The sequence below is a fragment of the Delphinus delphis genome, chromosome 1, assembly GCF_949987515.2.
Source record: "Delphinus delphis chromosome 1, mDelDel1.2, whole genome shotgun sequence".
NCBI lineage: Eukaryota > Metazoa > Chordata > Mammalia > Artiodactyla > Delphinidae > Delphinus > Delphinus delphis.
The window spans coordinates 20076838-20095754 of NC_082683.1; the positions used below are offsets into that span (position 1 = coordinate 20076838).

The 18917-nt window shown below is 45.6% G+C and overlaps 1 protein-coding gene across 2 annotated transcripts in view; it reads right to left on the reverse strand.

Annotated features, from left to right (window-relative positions):
* Positions 1 to 18393, reverse strand: part of PAFAH2 (platelet activating factor acetylhydrolase 2) — a 30119-nt gene extending 11726 nt beyond the window's left edge. For both annotated transcript variants that reach the window (XM_060016821.1, XM_060016827.1), the window contains exons 1-8: positions 18349 to 18393; positions 12774 to 12915; positions 11652 to 11805; positions 10778 to 10874; positions 6130 to 6198; positions 5607 to 5748; positions 4550 to 4663; positions 331 to 422 (exon numbers count right to left, since the gene is read on the reverse strand). In XM_060016821.1, the coding sequence (XP_059872804.1) occupies positions 331 to 422; positions 4550 to 4663; positions 5607 to 5748; positions 6130 to 6198; positions 10778 to 10874; positions 11652 to 11805; positions 12774 to 12863 (758 nt within the window). In that variant the 5' untranslated portion in view covers positions 12864 to 12915; positions 18349 to 18393. The remainder of the gene's footprint in view (positions 1 to 330; positions 423 to 4549; positions 4664 to 5606; positions 5749 to 6129; positions 6199 to 10777; positions 10875 to 11651; positions 11806 to 12773; positions 12916 to 18348) is intronic.
* Positions 18394 to 18917: the final 524 nt, after the last annotated feature.

The window sequence follows — 18917 nt, forward strand, 5'->3', positions numbered from 1 at the left end:
CTGTTCCCTCTGCCTAGAATGATCTTCTCCTAGACCTTTATGTGGTTGGCTTCTTTGCCTTTGAGTCTAGCTTATGTCACTTTCTCCAGGAAGCGTCCACATACGCCAGCTTATTAGCCTATTTTACTTTCTTTGTTGCACTTGGGTGCCAGGGATTTGATTACTTGTTTGCTAGTCTCCTCCCACAGCAACATAATTCCATGAAATCAGAGACCTTGCTTTCTTCTTCACCACTGAATCCCCACCTCCCAAAACAGTACCTAGCACAAAATACATGCTGAATGAATGCATGGTGTGTGGAGCTAACAGCAGCATCACTGGGAAACTCACCGAAATCGGGTCTCCTTGGCCAAAGCCAGAATAGCTGTGGCCCCTCCAAATGAATGTCCCATTACAGCCACGCGGCTCACGTCAATGCTGCCCTGAGAAAGGTCAGAAACACAGGGGTGCATTTTTAGGAACTCTTCAAGGGCAAGAGGAAGAAACAGTGAGACAATGATGCAGAAACACAATACAGTGGGCGAGACCTCCAAAACCACGGTATGAAGCGTCTCTTGCCCACTGGAGAGCAACGGGTCAGGCCATCCCTGGACTGAACAGCCTTCTGTAGGCACGAATTCTGAAAACCACATTTCTCATCTTTATTTTAATAATCTTGCCACCTATAATATCTGGACGAGGTAGATATTCAAATATCTATGAATAAACAGAAATTATATGACCTATCAGTATAAGAGCACGTTAAGAATAAGAACTCTCAGGAATTCCCTGGAGGTTCAGTGATCAGGACTCAGCGCTTTCACTGTGGTGGCCAGGGCTTGATTCCTGGTCAGGAAACTAAAATCCCGCAAGCCGCATGGTGCGGCCAAAAAAAAAAAAGAATAAGAATTCACTTTATTTAGATCCTTGCCTTATAACCAATCCAACCAGAGGGATGGATGACACGTGCTCCAAGTCAAGTACAGAATGGGGGCGCTCCTACTGCCCCTCCACTTTGCTCTGAAGCAAGGACTGCTTGTACCAAAACCAATTCAGGTTCTACTTCCTCTGACATCTGTCCTGACTTTTATCTAGCAAAGTGAGCCTGCTCGCTCTAACGTGCTCTGCAAGCATCTATTTCTGGTTGTCCCCAGAAGCCTTCAGGACATGGTTATATAAAAAACCACTGCAGCTGCCTCCTAAGGGGCTCAAAAAATCTCTCCAGGATTTGCTGCCCAGCCTCTGCCCTGAACCCATGTTGTCCTTTGCTCTTCCCAACTTCTATCCCAAGTTTTTGTATCTAAATTCTCCCCTCTTTGCTCAGTACCTTTGGATTGGTCAAGGTTTCTTCAGCTTTTTTAATAAGTTAATATAGCTACATAACTCTAAAATTAGGAGTATATAGAGAAGTCTCCTACCTACCCTATTCCCTGTCCACACAGGTGCCCACTCCCTACCCAGACAGGTAAGTTGCTTGCGTCTTTGCAGAGCTTACTTATGCCTACACAGGTAAACATGAATATATACTTTCCCCCCTTTTACACGAGTGATATTGTAACTTACTTTTTTTACATAATAATATTAGTACATAAAGAGCTTCCTTATTCTTTTTTACAGCTACATTTGATTTCACCATGGTACAGACAGCTAGTGATCACCAAAACTGTTCTTCTTCCTGGACACACAGCTAGACTCTATTTCCCAGCAGTTAGATGTGGCCTTGTGACTTGATGTGAGCGATAGTGGTCTTGTGATAGAATATGAAAGTGATTATCTCCATTTACAGGCATGGTCTATAAAAACTCTTCCTTGCAAACCTCCATGCTCTTTCCCACTCCTGGCTTAACGTACATGGTGAAGTTGGGTTTCACAGGTGGAAGAGGGTGGAGCGATTAGAAGAAGGGAGCCTGGATCATATGGGAGAGAAATAAATTTCTCTTTGTTAAGCCACTGAGATTTGGGGCTTACGTGTTATAGCAATTAGTATTATCCAAAATACTACATCCATTGTTCCATAATCTATTAAACCAGCTGTGGTCACTTATGGGTGAACATTTAGGATACTATCAATCTTTCGTTATTACAAACAACACTGGGACGAATAACCTTGTACATACATCATGTTACATGTGTGCAGGGATGTGTAAAATAAATTCCCAGAATTGGACATTGCCGGGTCAAACACTAAGTGCATTCGTGCTGTTGAGAGCTATTGCCAAACTGCCCTGCATGGGGCAATCTGCACTCACACTGGCAACGGAGCAGAGGCTACTTCCCCACAGCTTTGCCGACAGGGTGAGTAATCAATTTTTGGATCTTGCTCAATCTGATAGATGAAAATTCACTTAGCTGTTTTCATTCTGTGTTTCTCCAAAAGGCTGCCTCTTAACTAATCCAACTACACATAGCCCGCCATCCCCCGATGTCTGTCTCAGGCCCACAGGACCACAGGCCTGAACTGTGGTGCCTGGCCCTGTTTATCCGGTGGGGACCGATGACATACACCATATAGCGGGCAAAGCTCTCTAGATTTCAGGTCCTGCCTTACCTCTTGGCCATTCAGGCTGATGCTTCTTCCTGGAAGACTTTTCCAGAGCCTTTAAAAGATATTTTCTAAAGAGGCTTTGGGGCACACTGCATAGGCAAAAAGCCCCAAATTAAGGTTTCACTCTACCACTTGCTTAGCTGTGTAACCTTGGGCAGATACTTACCCTCTTAGATCCTTGGTTTCTTTCTATGTAAAGAGATAACAATGCATATGTTTGTGAAAAGAGCTCTTATCATAGGAAGTCCTCATAAAGGAGTAATTATTATATATTTATATATATATGTATATACCAGTCTCACTCATACAATGGAATAGTACATGGCTATTAAAAATCATGCCATAGGGGCTTCCCTGGTGGCACAGTGGTTGAGAATCTGCCTGCTAATGCAGGGGACACGGGTTCGAGCCCTGGTCTGGGAGGATCCCACATGCCGCAGAGCAACTAGGCCCATGAGCCACAACTACTGAGCCTGCGCGTCTGGAGCCTGTGCTCCACAACAAGAGAGGCCGCGATAGTGAGAGGTCCGCGCACCACGATGAAGAGTGGCCCCCGCTTGCCACAACTAGAGAAAGCCCTCGCACAGAAACGAAGACCCAACACAGCAAAAATTAATTAATTAATAAACTCCTAAAAAAAAAATCATGCCATAGAAAAATATGGCATAAATATGTCTTCTTATTCTTCTGGAATAAGAAGACATGTGACATTCATACTGTTTTTTTTTTGTTTGTTTTGTTTTTGTTTATTTGGCTGCGTCAGGTCTTAGTTGTGTCGTGCAGGCTTAGTTGCTCTGCGGCATGTGGGATCCTAAGTTCCCTGACCAGGGCTCGAACCCACGTCCCCTGCATTGGAAGGCGGATTGCCAACCACTGGACCACCAGGGAAGGCCCCCATACTGTTTTGCTAAATGAAGAATAGGGCCACAAAACAGCTTGTATTAAATAGTAACATTATTGTTTTTTTGCTTTTTTTGCGGTACGCGGGCCTCTCACTGTTGTGGCCTCTCCCGTTGCGGAGCACAGGCTCCGGACGCGCAGGCTCAGCGGCCATGGCTCACGGGCCCAGCCGCTCCGCGGCATGTGGGATCTTCCCAGACTGGGGCACGAACCCGTGTCCCCTGCATCGGCAGGCGGACTCTCAACCACTGCGCCACCAGGGAAGCCCAACATTATTGTTTTCTAAAAAATGCATCTTAAAAGAACTGGAAGTACAAACATCAAAATATCCAAAAATTCCGTTTCTTTTTCCTTCATGCTTTTGTGTGATTTCTTGGTCCTCTAAATAAAGCCTGAGCTACTTTTGAAATTACAGAGGAAAGGACTGGATAGGGGAGGAAAATGTGCCTTCATAGGCACCAAATTCCATGTGGGGGACAGTTTCTCTCCTCCTGGGGGATTCTTGGGATTCCTTTAAAGGCAGGAATGAGCCTGCAGTAGACAACACACGTTGTATGCGGCTCCATAGCTCTTCCTTTGCGGAACAAACCATCACTCCCTCACCCATGCGGCCCCATGGGGCTGTCAGTCCTGGTGCTCAAGTTCCCCTGACCCGGAAGTGGGTGTATAACGTAGGCAGGCCAACCAGAATACCCTATCCCTCTGGCACAGTGACTGGCCCAGAAGGGGCATGTGACCCAAGCAGGCCATGGCCTTTCCAGATTGCTGAAAGCTACCAGAGTTTCTTTTCCTTTTAGGTCTGGAGCTGAGTTGAGATGCAGGCTTGGAATATGCCAGCAACCACCTTTCTTGCCTAATGGAGAGAGTCTGGTGAGAATGAAGCCCATATACACAGAGTGGAGTTGAGCCAGGAGAAGGGAGAGAATGCCAGAACTTTGATGACAATGTTTGAGACCCTGGATCTAGCCATACTGGCCTGAAGCCAATCTGCTTTTGGTCTTCCTACTTAGTTGGGCCAATAAATTCTCTTTTGGTTTAAGCTAGTGAGTTAGGCTTCTGTTATTTGCAAGCAAGAAAGTCTTGATGAATAAAATGTGCTCCAGGTCATACCAACTGCTGCCATACCTTCAAGGTCATCAGATCCAACCCGCCAGGCACGGTGTTGAGGACAGTCTGCCCAGCAGCGGCCTCTTGCAGGACAGTTAACACCCTCAGGCACTCGCTTACCCTCTGATGCACCTGCAAGAGACAGTGCCAGTGGGAGCTGGAATACTGCACAACCATCCAGCGGGGATCTCGCTCCCCTACAGAGCCGAGGAAGAACGCAGAGATGACGTGCCCACGCACATCTCATCCAGCACTGTGGTCCCCACACCCTGAGAAAGGCTTAGCTCCCTCACAGCCACACATGTAAGCACCACCTAAGAGCACAACGAAGTCAGCCCTGCTGTTCAGACTCTACCTACCTACCCGTGGTACACAGGGCTATAATATGGGTATACAGTGTGCCAGATGAAAGCACTCTGACAACAAAAGGACACAAAAGCGTTCCTATCATCAACCCAGTACTGGATTCCACTTGCCCACTTATAGCACATGTCTATTGTTTTTGTCTGCCTAGCACTCACCTGCCCTTACTTCTCCTGTTAACCCTGACTTTTGAGGATTGCCCCTCTCCCCAAAAATTTAGCAATGTATTTCGGATGGGAACTTTGCATTTTGGTACTTCTCCCCAGCCTCGGAGTCTCTATCCAGGATTTTTCATCTTGCACCTTGGGGTAGAAGCTGGGGACACCCCCAAAACAGCCCTATTCCCTCAGATGGTGAGGGCAAACATGTGCAACCTCATAAGGTAAGCCAGTTAGCAGATGAGACCAACCAGCAGAGGGACAGAGATAAGAGTGAAAAACAAGTCCCAATGGCATTTGGGACTAGCAGTCTTGCCCTTCCCTTGTCTGCTTATATAAGCCAACCAATTCTCTTTTTTGCCTAACAAGCTTAAGTTGGGTTTCTGTCACTTGCAATTGTAAGAGTCTTGATTAATACCTCATTTCTCTGATGTGACAAGCTCAGAACCACTATGACCAAGATTTCAAGAGAGGTTAGTTCAAAGTCTTCTTAGTGAGTGTTTTATAGGGAGGACAGGCTTAGTTACTCTCCCTCCCCACTGGCATAAGCCTACCTGGCAATTCCGAACATGGAATTCCTTCTCCCCTTCCTCAATTTGACGGTGGGGGATCCATTCCTCCTCCAGTGACTCGCTGTTGGGCTGGTTCGCCTCTGGGGGCTGCTTGCAGAAACAGGTTGCTGCAGCTGACCCATCCCTGCAATACATGTGCCACCAGAGAGAAACCAGAAGACACTTGGACTTATTTCTCCCCTTTACCAAATCCTCCTTTTCAGCCAAGACATTCTAGTTTATCCTTTAGCTAATAGGGAAAAAGATCGGGGGCACACATAGGAGTAGAAAAAAATGTGGACTTTGGAGACTGACCTGGGTTTGAACCCCAATTCAGCTATGTCACTTTCAGCAAGTTATTCAACATCTTTGAACCTTGGTTTCCTCACCTTTAAAATGAATATAACCCCTACCTTGCATAGTGTTGTGAGGACTAGAAATAATATATCTATAGGGAACTAGCCTGTACCCTAGCCCACTGCAGGCACCCAACCCATGATGGTTCACTGTGACTGTCATCCCTCACCTGTGCTCTGGTACAGCAACCACAAAGCCATGGGAGGCCAGCTCCATGCAGAAGGCTGAATACAGTGTCCTAAAGATCCAGGAAGGAACCGAGAGAAGTGATCAAAAGAATGGCCTACCCTTAGCCCCTAGTCCAACCATGCTCTGCTAGTAGCCATCTCAACAAATGGAATGGAGGAAGTTTCATTTGCAGCAGCCCTGGCCCAGCAGCTTTTTCCAGCCAGCATACCCCTGCTCTCACCAAGGCTCCAGTGTCCTCCTCCAGGGAGCATGTGCAAGTCAATCCACCGTGGTTTTCAACCCCATACACTGACGCATCTCCTCCACCCCCAAGCCCAATAGTTTGGCTACTTCAAACAATTGCATTCTTATTGTCTATATATTGTATGTCTCCCAACTTAGTTGGTAAGCTCCTTGAGGACAGGGACTCTGGCTATTTCTTTAATATGCAAATATGCATCTGAGATTTAACATGTGGGTTTTTTTGGTCTGTCCTCCAACTTTCCAGAAAAAATATGGCAGACACTGCTAATTGCCTACTCCAAACACCTATTTTTCCCTTCCTCCTTAATAATAGAATCTAATTTTCAGCTGAAGACATTGTCATGCAAAAAAATATGACATTTCCCGGCCTCTCTGCAGCCAGGTTTGTCTGTGTGATTAAGTTCTAGCCCAGCAATAGAAATACAATGCTATCCTCCCAAGTAATTTAAAACTTTCTAGTAGATATATTTTAAAAAGTAAAAAGAAAGAGGTAGAATTAATTTTAATAATATATATTATTTAACCCAATATAGCCAAAACATCATCATTTGAACATATAATCAAAATTTTTAAATTAATGAAATATTTTATTACATTCTCTTTTTTTTTTCATATGAAGTCTTTGCAATCCAATGTGTGTTTTATACTTATAGCACATCTCAGTTTGGACCAGCCATATTTCAAATGTTCAATATACACATGTGGTTAGAAGCTACCGATAACGGACAGAGCAGCTCTAGTCAATGGGATGTAAGCAGTTGTGTTACATAGAACTTTCAGAAGAGTTCTCCCTTCCTATTGAATAGACTGCGGATGTAATGGTTAGATCTAAAGCAGCCTGGGTCATGAGATACCCTTAGAAATAGAAGCTACACGTCTAGTTTTCTGACAGCTTTGTAGAACTATCATATCAGCTCTGTCTACCTCTAGCTTTCTTTTTATCTGAGCAAAAAATAAATTTTATGTTATTTAGGTCACTACTGCTTGGGGTTTTTCTGTGAAATACAACTTACTCAGATCCTACCTGATGCGGAAAGTCAGTGTCTTAAGTTTCTTTTCACCTTCTCACTTCTCTCAGGGAGGCAAAGAACTGGACTTGAGAGCCAGAGATTTCTGATCCCTTCCCAGTTTAAACTGTAACTTTGGACAAGTCTGCCTTTCAGAGCCTATTTGCTCATCTGTAATATGCATCCCCCTCCCCACGTACCTCACAGGACTGTGTGGGAACCAAAGGAGACAGAGGCACATTAAAAATGGCGAGGTAGTGTTTAAATATATATACTCCTCCCTGGGATGGGAAGCCAGAGGTCTGTGACTCACGCGAAGGATTTCAGATCCTGAATTAACCACAGATGCAACAAGAGGAAACCATGTCCCTTTACCTCCCTGCCCCTTTTCTTGGAATTTCCCTATGGTTAATGAAGAGTATTTATAACTGATTCACCCCAGTTTATTGAGATCTGAGGCCTCAATACAGACTCTTAGTCCAAAAAGACCACTCTAAAGTCATGTGTTCACCTGCTCTCTCTATAAAATACCTGTCAGCTTAGGAAATAATATTTCTTAGCTTCTTTTCCCCACTAGACTACAATCTGAAAGCAGGGTCTCTATTTTGTTCACTCCTGCATACCCAACCCCAGCATAGCACATAGCAGGTACTAAATTTACTGAATAAGAAAACTTCTTGGACTTCCCTGGTGGTGCAGTCGTTAAGAATCTGCCTGCCAAGGCAGGGGTCATGGGTTCAAGCCCTGGTCTGGGAAGATCCCACATGCCGCGGAGCAACTAAGTCCGTGTGCCACAACTACTGAGCCTGCGCTCTAGAGCCTGCAAGCCACAACTGCTGAGCCCATGTGCCACAACTACTGAAGCCCATGCACCTAGAGCCCGTGCTCCGCAACAAGAGAAGCCACCGCAATGAGAAGCCCGCTCGCCGCAATTAGAAAAAGCCCACGTGCAGCCATGAAGACCCAACGCAGCCAAAAATAAAAATTAATTAATAAAAAAATGAAAACCATCTTGCTGCCTTTCTAGCCTCATCTCCACACCTGCTCTCCACTTCCTGCCATGTGCTACAGTTATGTGAATCCATATTCAGTCTCCTCTAGTGGATGCAAATTCCTTGATTTGTTTATCTTTATATGTCCCACCTTCTTTTCATGCCAAGGAGCTGGCACAGAGCAGGTGCTCAACAGATACCTGCTGAATGTACGGAACCTAGCAAAACATAAATATTCATTGGGAAACTACTATTTTCCAGGTAATGCCCTAGGCACTGGGAAAGATAGAAGACAGACATTGTCTCTGCCTTTGTGGAGCTTACAATCTAGTTAAAAAGACAAACATTAAAGAATAATCACATAAGTAATTAATTCATTACAAGTATGTTAAGTATTGAGAGGTACTTATGAAAGCACACCACGGGAAAACTTAACCTAATATAATATAGGGGTCAGGACAGGTGTCCCTAAGAAAGTGACACCCAAACTAAGACGCTGAAGGTAATTTGGAATTAGCCAGGCAAAAGATGAAAAGGAGGAAGAGGAAGAGAGGAGAACAGCAAGTATTCCAGGCAAAGGGAACAGCCACAAAGCACAGCACAAATGAAATCCCTGAGGCAGAAAGTAACATAGTGCCTTTAGGGCTGTTTGTCTGGAGAGCTGGAGTAGGGCAAGTAGCAAGCAACAAGGCTGGAAGCTTTGTCCTGGACCTGCATTCAGGTAAGCCAATGACAACAGCTGAATTAAGTTCAAAGGGCCATTAAAAAGATCTAGATAGGGTCTTCCCTGGTGACGCAGTGGTTGAGAGTCCGTCTTCCGATGCAGGGGACACTGGTTCATGCCCCGGTCCAGGAAGATCCCACATGCTGCAGAGCGGCTGGGCCCGTGAGCCATGGCTGCTGAGCCTGCACGTCCGGAGCCTGTGCTCCACAACGGGAGAGGCCAGAACAGTGAGAGGTCCGCGTATCGCAAAACAAACAAACAAAAAAATCTAGATAGCGGACTTCCCTGGTGGCAGAAGTGGTTAAGAATCTGCCTGCCAATGCAGGGGACACGGGTTCAAGCCCTGGTCCGGGAAGATCCCACATGCTGCGGAGCAACTAAGCCCGTGCGCCACAACTACAGAGCCTGTGCTCTACAGCCTGCGAGCCACAACTATTGAGCCTGCGTGCCACAACTACTGAAGCCCGTGTGCCTAGAGCCCGTGCTGTGCAACAAGAGAAGCCACTGCAACGAGAAGCCCGCGCACCACAACGAAGAGTAGCCCCCGCTCACCACAACTAGAGAAAGCCCGCGCGCAGCAACGAAGACCCAATGCAGCCAAAAATAAATAGATTTATTTTTTAAAAAAAAAAAAAGATCTAGATAGGGAAGTGACATTCATTCATTCATTCAACAAATATTTATCGCGCATCTACAATATGCCAGGCACTGTTCTAGGTGCTGGAATGACAAGATCATATCTGGTTTTAAAATAGATCTGCCTGGCTACAGTGTGGACAATGGTTTGGGTGGGGGTGGGAGGTGTGAAAAGGCAAAAATAGATGCCTTTGTGTAACACTCTGGGACATAAACTAGACTCATACATTGATGAATGAACATACAGAGAGAATATTCACAAGCTTAAATAAGAACGCATGTACCACAGTTATTAAGCTATGTATATAACACACCAAGGTGTAAAAACCAGAATTCATGGGGAGAATTCTGAATGGATACTGACTTGTAAAACTTGGATCAGTGTTTCCCGAAATCTGGAGAAAGAGATCTTACAGTTCATCACCCCACGATCCTCCACGTAGAGAGACAGAGAGGAAAACTGGCAGGCGTGTGCACCTATTAGGTGCCTGTCTGAGTCCTCATAACCCACACTGTGGGAGCAGCATTCCATTTGACAGATGAGGAAATGTAGGCTCAGAGAGTTCTACCACAGCCCCGAGCTCACAGAGTGCAGTGGTATGGCTGAGATTTACAGCTGAGGCTGCAAGCTCCACGGGAGCGGGAACGAGTCTGTCTTCCTCGTCACTATGCCAGTGCCCCAGGCTGAGGTGCCCTCAGTGTAGGAATAAATGACTCTCTGACCACAAAGCTCAAGCCCCTTCTAGTACTTCTAGGCTGTTATAGAGGAAGAAAGCTAAAAGCAAGTATTTATATAAATGCTGGAACATGAGAAGCCAAGGATATAAAAGGCTCCACCGGGTGAAAGGGGCCTGGGGGAAGGCCTTCTAGAGAAGGTGGACCCAGTGCCTTGAGATGAAGCACATGGTAGATAAGAAAACTGACAAATGGAAACACGCGTTTCCCTGCCCTTTGAGAATAAGCTGAGACTCAGCAGCTGCAACCAGGCAAGGAATATGACAAGGTCTGGGGCAGAGCAGCTCTTACCTGAAGGCTCCCAGGCCATGGGAGAAGATGATCAAGGGGTATCCAGAGTCCTTTGTCTTAAAGGGGCCATTCCAGCTAACAGGCAGGCGACAAGATCCTAGCAGAGACAAGGGCTATAGAATCTCCGGCTGAATGCGAAGGGCAGCCTGGGCACAGGTGTGATGAGGACATGTGGCCCTCCTCTCAGGAGAACCACCTTTTGCCCAAGCAGCCCAGGACAATCAATCACCTACTCTTTCCCCTTTTCTCCCCTAGGGAGCATAAACACAACAGAAAATGGGCAGATAAATCCAAAGGGGAGGTACTGAACAACTTACAGACTAAGTCCCTGAGATGCCAAGGCAGTGGGTAGAGTTCCTAACAGTGGGGCCTTTGGGGAAAGGGGATGATTCAATGTCATCTGACCCAGAAGAGGGAGGAGCTAGAGAGGCAACTGCAGGAGACAGTATGCTCCTTGGCAGTTAAGAATGTTTCTTTGATCTACACTATAGCTGGCACAGAGTGAAATTAATACGTGCTGGATAAATGAGTAATAGCCACCATCCATGGAACACATTCTATATCCCAAGCACTGCACTAGAGTACATGTTTTACATACGTCCCACACTATAACCCTGCAAAAGTATCAGATATTCAGACACAATTTAAGTAACGTGCCCAAGCCCCACAGTAAATGATAAAGTCTGGATTCGAATCCAAGACAGTCTAATTCTATAACCAAAGCTCTTATGTACATAATTCTCTCCACCTCTCCATACCACACTGGCTAATGGATGCCCCATTACAAAGGGGCTGGATAATGCAAACTGTAATGTACTGTGTCTGCCTTGGGATCTCCTAGGAACATAATCAAGCAGCTGGGAGAGGATCTTACCCACAACCATGTTGAACAGCAAACCTCCCCAGCGCTTATTAAACTTCAGGTAATCAGCCAGGCCAGTGCAGTACTCATAGCGGGGAATCCACAGGGGCTGCTCTGTGGTCTCTTCTGCCTCTTGGCAGGGGTAGAAGAGTCGAAAGAAGCTCCCCTGTAAGGAAGGAAAGAGAGCAGCAGCTCAGAGCAAGAAGCCCAAGCATGGCTAGATGTCCCAACAGACACATTCAGCAGGTGTTTGGGGCACCGGCAAAGCACCAAAACAGGGAAACTTTACCTTCAATTCATACACCTGAATTTTGTATTCAGAAAATCCAGAAAGAAGCGATTTTATGTTTAGCATACATGTAAGGCTTATGTCATTTCAAACAGCCAACTGTATTTTGAATTACATCTGAGGGGTACTACAATATTCCCAATGCTTGAGATACCAAAAGATTTAAATCTGGCCCTGAGCCCAGGCCTGGAGGAGTCCCAGGAGCGAGGGATTAGCCCTCATGCTGAATGGGGTGGCATTGGTGTGTCACCCAGGACAATCCTCCAGGCTGACCCCTGGGAAGCAACAGCAGCACACTCATTTTACATGGGAGTAGGTGAGAGGTTACCAGGAAGTATGTGCCTCTCACAAGGGAGGGGGGAGTTCAAGGGCCAGCAGAGAATAACCTAGGAACCGATGGAGGGAAAGTCCCGAACCAAAGTACCAGAGGGAAATAGACGAAGGCAGGTGAGGAGAAAAAGGAGACTATCTTCCTACCCGGGTCAGGGAGTCAAAGGTCAATGGCACATGGTCCACTGCTCTTCCTCTCATACACTCAGATTAAGATGAGATCCAAAACCTTTCCAGGATCAGGCATCTGCTCTCAAGACATCTGAGAGCTACCTTTGAAGCTAGAGGCCCCATTTCCTCTGAGCCAGAAAAAGAACCCATTATCTCTTGTCTATTGAGATGCTTCTAATTGGAAAGAGGAAGAAAAAGGTCAGGGAAAAGAGACCTAGGGGCTCTACACCCAAATCCAGACCAGCTCTAACTCAGTTTCCCCCCACCTGGAATTGCAGCATCAGACTCACTATCGATAAGTCCCGTGCAGACAGAAGCAGCAGAGACGTGCTGGAGACACTTACCTGGAGACTCTGACCCTCCATCACATCCCCACAGCCTACGAGGTGGGATCCCGTGACAGGTGGAAAGCCCACGGACTGGTTGACCCCCATTTCACCACCAGTTGAACTGAACAACGACTTGGGCCGTGGCTGAACTTGATGGCTGGAGGGTGGAACACAGAACAGCCTCTTGCTGGTTTCCTCTCAGCTTCCTGTTGCTTATTCATGTCATCTGCCACCCCTATCCACCCCTCCTTCCTGCCGGTGACTCAGTCCATCTTCCACATCATCCACTTTGCTACACTGCCTTTACTAAGGTTTAGGGGCTGCTTTTTCTGTTGTTGGTGGTAGAGAGGTAAGGAGATGGTCATGAAAAGGAAAGAGAACCTCCATACTCTTCAAAACCCACTAACAAGTGTTTATCTGATTATGTGCCCAGCACAGCAGTTACTGCTGCATGGACTATAACACAGACCTTGTCCTCATGAAGCTAAGAATAACAATTACTACCATCAATTATTTACTCTGTGTCAGCACTGAACTAAGCTTTTTACATACATTGCGTCATTTCATTCTCTCAATAACTGAGGGTTAGACCCTGTTTTACAGATGAGGAAACTAAGGCATGAAGAGGTTGAATAACTTCCCCAAGTCACACTGCTTCTAGGTGGCAAACTCGGGTCTGTCTAATCCAGACCTGAGCTCCTAACCCTCACTGATCCTGTTCATGGGGAGACTCAGTTACATATATACAAAATCACTGACCGAAACTATTAACTATAAAAGCACTTATGCTGGGCCTTGAAATATAAGGAAGATTTTAGAGGCAGGGGAGAAGGAAAGCATTTCTAGAAAGGACATAATGTAAGAGCAGAAAGGGGTAGAGATACAGAAGAGTATAATGTGGGCAGAAAATCAAACAGGAGCCTTCAACATGGCAGGTGTGCATGCTCTGACTAGAAAACATTCCTGTAACTTGGCTGCTTCTTAAATTGGGGTTAATGCCACTGCTCTCCGTCCCTCTTCAATCACATCATCACAGCAGCATCACGCTTACTCTGTGCCAGGAACTACACCAAGTGCTTTACATACATATATTATTTAAATCCTTACAACAATCCTCTGGGATATGTATTGTTATTCCATCTTACAGATAAGGAAACTGATGCTTAATAAAGTTAGGTAATTTACCCAAGAACATATAGCTAGCAAAGCCAGAATTTGATCACGGGCAGTGTGGCTGTGACAGTGGAGAATGTGATCAAACTTCTTGATATCCACTCTATCCTGCCCTCCTACACAGAAGCCTACACAGAAGTGATTTGGGTGGGGCTGATACCTCACTAACTTCTAGAGTTGGGCCAATCATCCCTTGGCATCCCCATCAGTATCCGGATGAAGAGTGGGCTCATGACATAAGTTGGTCCAACCAGAGTAAAGCCCAGGACTTTGGTTTGATGGTTGAGGGTGGAAAAGTTCTTTCTTGTTTTGAGCTAGAGTGATGTGCGGATATGAAGCCTTGAACTGTTGCAGCCACTCTGCTACCTTGTGGATGAAGCTACTTGTGGAGGATGGCAGAGCTGAGAGAATCATAAAGAAATACAGTCATATTTGTGAAGACTGTAAGAATCTCTGGATTAGATTGTACCTGAAACCTGACCCAGTCCTAGACCTTCTAGTTACAAGAGCCAATAAATCCCCTTTTTTATTTAAACCAACTGGGTTTAGATTCTATTGCTTGAACCAAAAGCACCTAAACAGATACACTGAGTCCTGAGCCACATGTTCAGTCATTACATTATTCTGCTTTCTTTAAGATGCTCTGGGATGGATCAGAAAGTTCAGGTCAAAGCATGCCTGGGCAAGAAAAGAACTTAGAGATCATTTCTCCTCACAGTCATCCTCTGCACCACCACCCCCTCAGCCCAGTATATAAATGAGCTTTACTGATGAAGAAATCAAGGTTAAGAGGTTAAGCGAGCTGCTCAAGGTCACCAGAACTATTATAACACATAGATCTCCTCACTGCCAACTTCCAATTGTCTGATCTAATGGAAAACCATTAGACAAGCAATAATACTAATGTCATTCTATTTAACTTTGGAAGATAATAAGTGACATTCTTTCTACTACAGACTTCTTCATTTTGTTTCTCTGAAGCAAATTTAAAAATAAACGTAATTCATTTTAAAAAGAAGCTAAGCCCCTGAGGCAGTCAGTGGACTATTCAGCCAAAAGGAAGCTGAACGTGTGCTGCTTAGTCTCAGACCCTGACCTTTTCCCCTTGAAGGCAAATGTACAGAGGACCCACGGCGGGTTGGGAGGGGGCACAGGACACGACACCCACGTGACAATGAAGCAGCGGCAAGTTCTCACTGCCATAAAAGTGGGTCAGACAAAATACTGTGGGAGTTCCAAGAAGAAAGAGAGCTCCTTTAGCTTGGAAGTGGAGGGCAGGGGAAGATGGGAAGATTGACTTTCGAGTAGAAGAATGTGTGAGCAAAGGCACAGAGGTGAGAAAGCACACTTGAGAAACCTCGAGAAGTCTGTGATGGATGCAAGGTGAGAAAGGACGATGTGACCAGATTTGGAGGGTAGCAGTCCCTCAAGTGCTAGGCTAAGGAGTTGGAATCTACTCTGGAAATGAGGTCGTGGACATGGGAGATATAAAGTCTGAAAGACCCAAGTTTGAGGCCCAGCTCCTTCGCTGCCTAGCATTCTTACCTTGGGCAAGTTACCTGATCACTCTAAGCCTGATTCCCCATCTGTACAATGGGGATGCTACCCATCCTCATAAGGTTGCTATGGAGATAAAATGAAATAATGCATTTAAAGCACCTAGTGTAGTACCTGGCTCTTAGGAAGTATCCAGGAAATATTTGTTGATTGTGTGAAAAGTAGAAACAATAGGATCTGGCAACTAAGTGGATCTGGGGAGTTATGGGAGAGGGAAGAGCCAAAGATGAGTCAGGTTTCAACACTGCGTGACCAGAATGATAGTAGCTTCTTACAGGAAGAGATGTTGGTCTTAATCAGAACAGAGAACACTACGTGAGATAGGAATCAGGATGAGAGCACTTGAGAACAACCAAACAGAAGGGAAGCACAACTCTCTGGCAGTCCTGGAAAGTTTCTGGGAAGGTCATCAACTAAATTAAACTTGGAAATAAATAAAAACTAAAGAAGCTAATTGGCCAGAGTGAGGCTAACATGAAAATGAATCTGCATTCCCTGGGCTCATACTGACTGATGCACAAGTAGAATGGGAAGATGGGAAAATCCAATCTGACTTGCAAATTTTGCCTAAGAAACATCCACACCGAGCATCCAGAGTTATTTCTAATAAATGCCATGGAATTCTCCAAGGAAATCAGCCCAGGTGTCTCTACCTTCTTTGGCTCACCTTATCTAAACAATTTGCGGTGGTGCCTGCCTAAAGGCCTCTCTACCCATCCAAACCTGTCCCAACCATCAAAGCCCAGTGAAATCTCTGGTCCTCTGTGAAGCTTTCCAAGTCCTTCCAACCTTCCCTCAACTCTGAGTACTGTCTGCCTCCCTCACCTGATAACCGATCACAGGCTGCCTCAGGACAGCTCTTGAATTAGTACGTATTCTAGCAGTTTTCAATCAGTAACTTGCCTCCAATAAGTGGTCCACATAGAATCTAGATCAGAAGTTCCTGAAACTATTATCACAATCAACTGGAAAACTTTTCAAAACTATAGGTTTTAGGGCCCCCATTGCCAGAGGTCAATTAGTTTATAAAGCTTCCCAAGCTTTCTGATCCCCAAGGGTCAAGTACCTCTGGTCCAGATGGTACCCAGGATTTTTCTTTTATTCAGACGTGTGCATGCAGCAAGTATTTACTGAGTGTATATGGTATTCCAGCCCACCATTTTCATATTAATGAAATGATAATGACTGTGATACCACTTGGTTTAACCCCCATGGCCACCTAGAAGCATGTTCCTGCCAGTTACTAGGCTTAATGCAGTGCCCTCCATATAACTGGTCTCAACAGTCAGTTTATCCAATGAATGCTACTTAATTTTTTACACATGTATGCCTTATCTCTTCAGATATACTACAGAGGTAGACTGTGTTTTACATTTCTTTGGAGTCCAAACCATCTATCCTCATGCTTTCTCCACATAGTAGGGACCCCAAAAATGCTTGCTTTATTTGGCTTTGATTTAAACCCTCTCAATTCTTTAATCTCTGTCTTTTTGATCTAAAAATTAGGCTATATGGTATAGTGGGGGAAAAAAAGGCTTTGGTGACAGTCTGAACTCCACCTCCATCACTTAACTGGCTGTGTGACCTTGAGCAAGGGCCTTCAATTCTAAGCCTCTGATAACTTCTCCACATGGTAGAAATAATAAATCACTCATGAAGCTGCTGATGAGGATTGAATGAATGTATGTAAAGCACCTGACATATAGAAGGTACTATAACCATAACAAACTACATGACCTCTCTCAGCCTAAGTTCCCTATAAGTAAAATGAGGACATTTCATAAGTGAAAATTAATAAGAAAAGTGATATTGCCTAGGGCCTGGTACATTTTAAGTGCTCATAAAATGCTAGGAATTAATTAACAATGCTATGTCTCTCTCTCCTCATACCCAGGTAAGCTTTTTTTTTTTCCGGGATTTTTGTGGTTTTCTGGATTAAACCCTTTGACAAAATGGTTTCTTTCCTCCTGGCCTTTTCGAGTCTGAGACATCCCTCCCAAAACCAGCGTCTACTAAACAGGCCCAGAAGAGCCCAGAGGGAACGGATAGGGCTTTACACTGCAGCTGTCCATCTCCTGCTGGGGCCCCGTTTCCAGTGTTCAGGGACCACCCTTCGGCCAGCTGTGTGGACTTTTCATCACTGGCTATTTCAGGACAGAGTCCAAGACAAGCACTTCTCTGGGGCTTCCTTCCAGACAAAGCTCTCTGGAGTCTTAGAGCTCATTAGTCTGTGGTCTCTGGGGAAGTGAGGAACTAACACCCTGCTCTCAGAGAATGGAGACACCAAGTGCTCAGGGGCAGGTTTGAGCAACAAGGGGACAGAGCTATAAAAGGAGCCAAGATAAGAGTTTTTCAGAGCATTAATAATTATAGTAAAAATAATCTCTCGCTTGTGGAGGCTTTACAGTTTATAAAACACTTTCACACGTATTAGCTTATTGGCTCCACAACACTGCCTCAAGCTAAGACGGAGAGAGCAACTGTCATCTCCATTTCGTATTATGGGTTGACTTCCAGTCCTGGGCACTTGCGTGGATTGTGAAAGAAGGAATGGCGACCCTTCTTTCACTAGTATGAAAACCAGGAAACTGAGGGTAAGAGTGAAGCACATAAAAAGTGTGGAGCACAAAGAAGGCCACGTTTCAGAGAGGTGATGCCGTGGGCTCGAGGTGGGGCTGTGGGCTCCGAACGAGAGAGCTCACCGTGGGATTCCAGGGGCGCCGGGAGTGAAAGAGCAAGATGATAGTGGGAGAATAAAGGGTGAGGGCGGATATTGGAGGTGTTTCAGTAGGAAACTGAAAAGATAAAGGACTAATGTGGATTAGTCTGGGATTAAGACGAGAAAGCCCCCCAAACCGACCTGGAATATGAGCAAGTCTTTACACCCCTCAGTCCAGAATAGAACCTTTCTCCAATCAAACTTACCCAGTCAAGTTGACCTCTCAGAAGCAACCCAAATGGTCAACTCGACGGAAACGAGAAACTGCCCAGGAGCCAGTGGCCCTTTGGTAGTTGTAGTTTCTAGACTCGAAATTAGCGCTTAAAACCATTTCCCGCCTCTCTGTCCGGAACTATAACTTCCGAGGTGCACCGCGCAAGGTTGCACATTACGACCCGCCCCCCAGGACTACGATTCCCAGAGGTCTACACGGCCCCTCGTCTTGGTGTGAAACCGCCCAAGGGCCGGAATGCGGTGTGATTCCTCCCCCTGGTGGTCGAGGAGCCGCCACCACGATTACAAAGCCCGAGCGGAGAGTTACTGCTTATAGTCCCGGTTAGTAACCCTCCGCCTCACCGTTCCTCAAATAATTCCTGGGCGTGCCTGGAGATAACCTGGGCTTTGCTTTATTCTCAGGGCCGTGAGGAGGAGGTCTGGGCTTGTTTGGGTTTTTTTTTTGTTTGGGTTTTTTTTTTTTTTTTTTTTTGCGG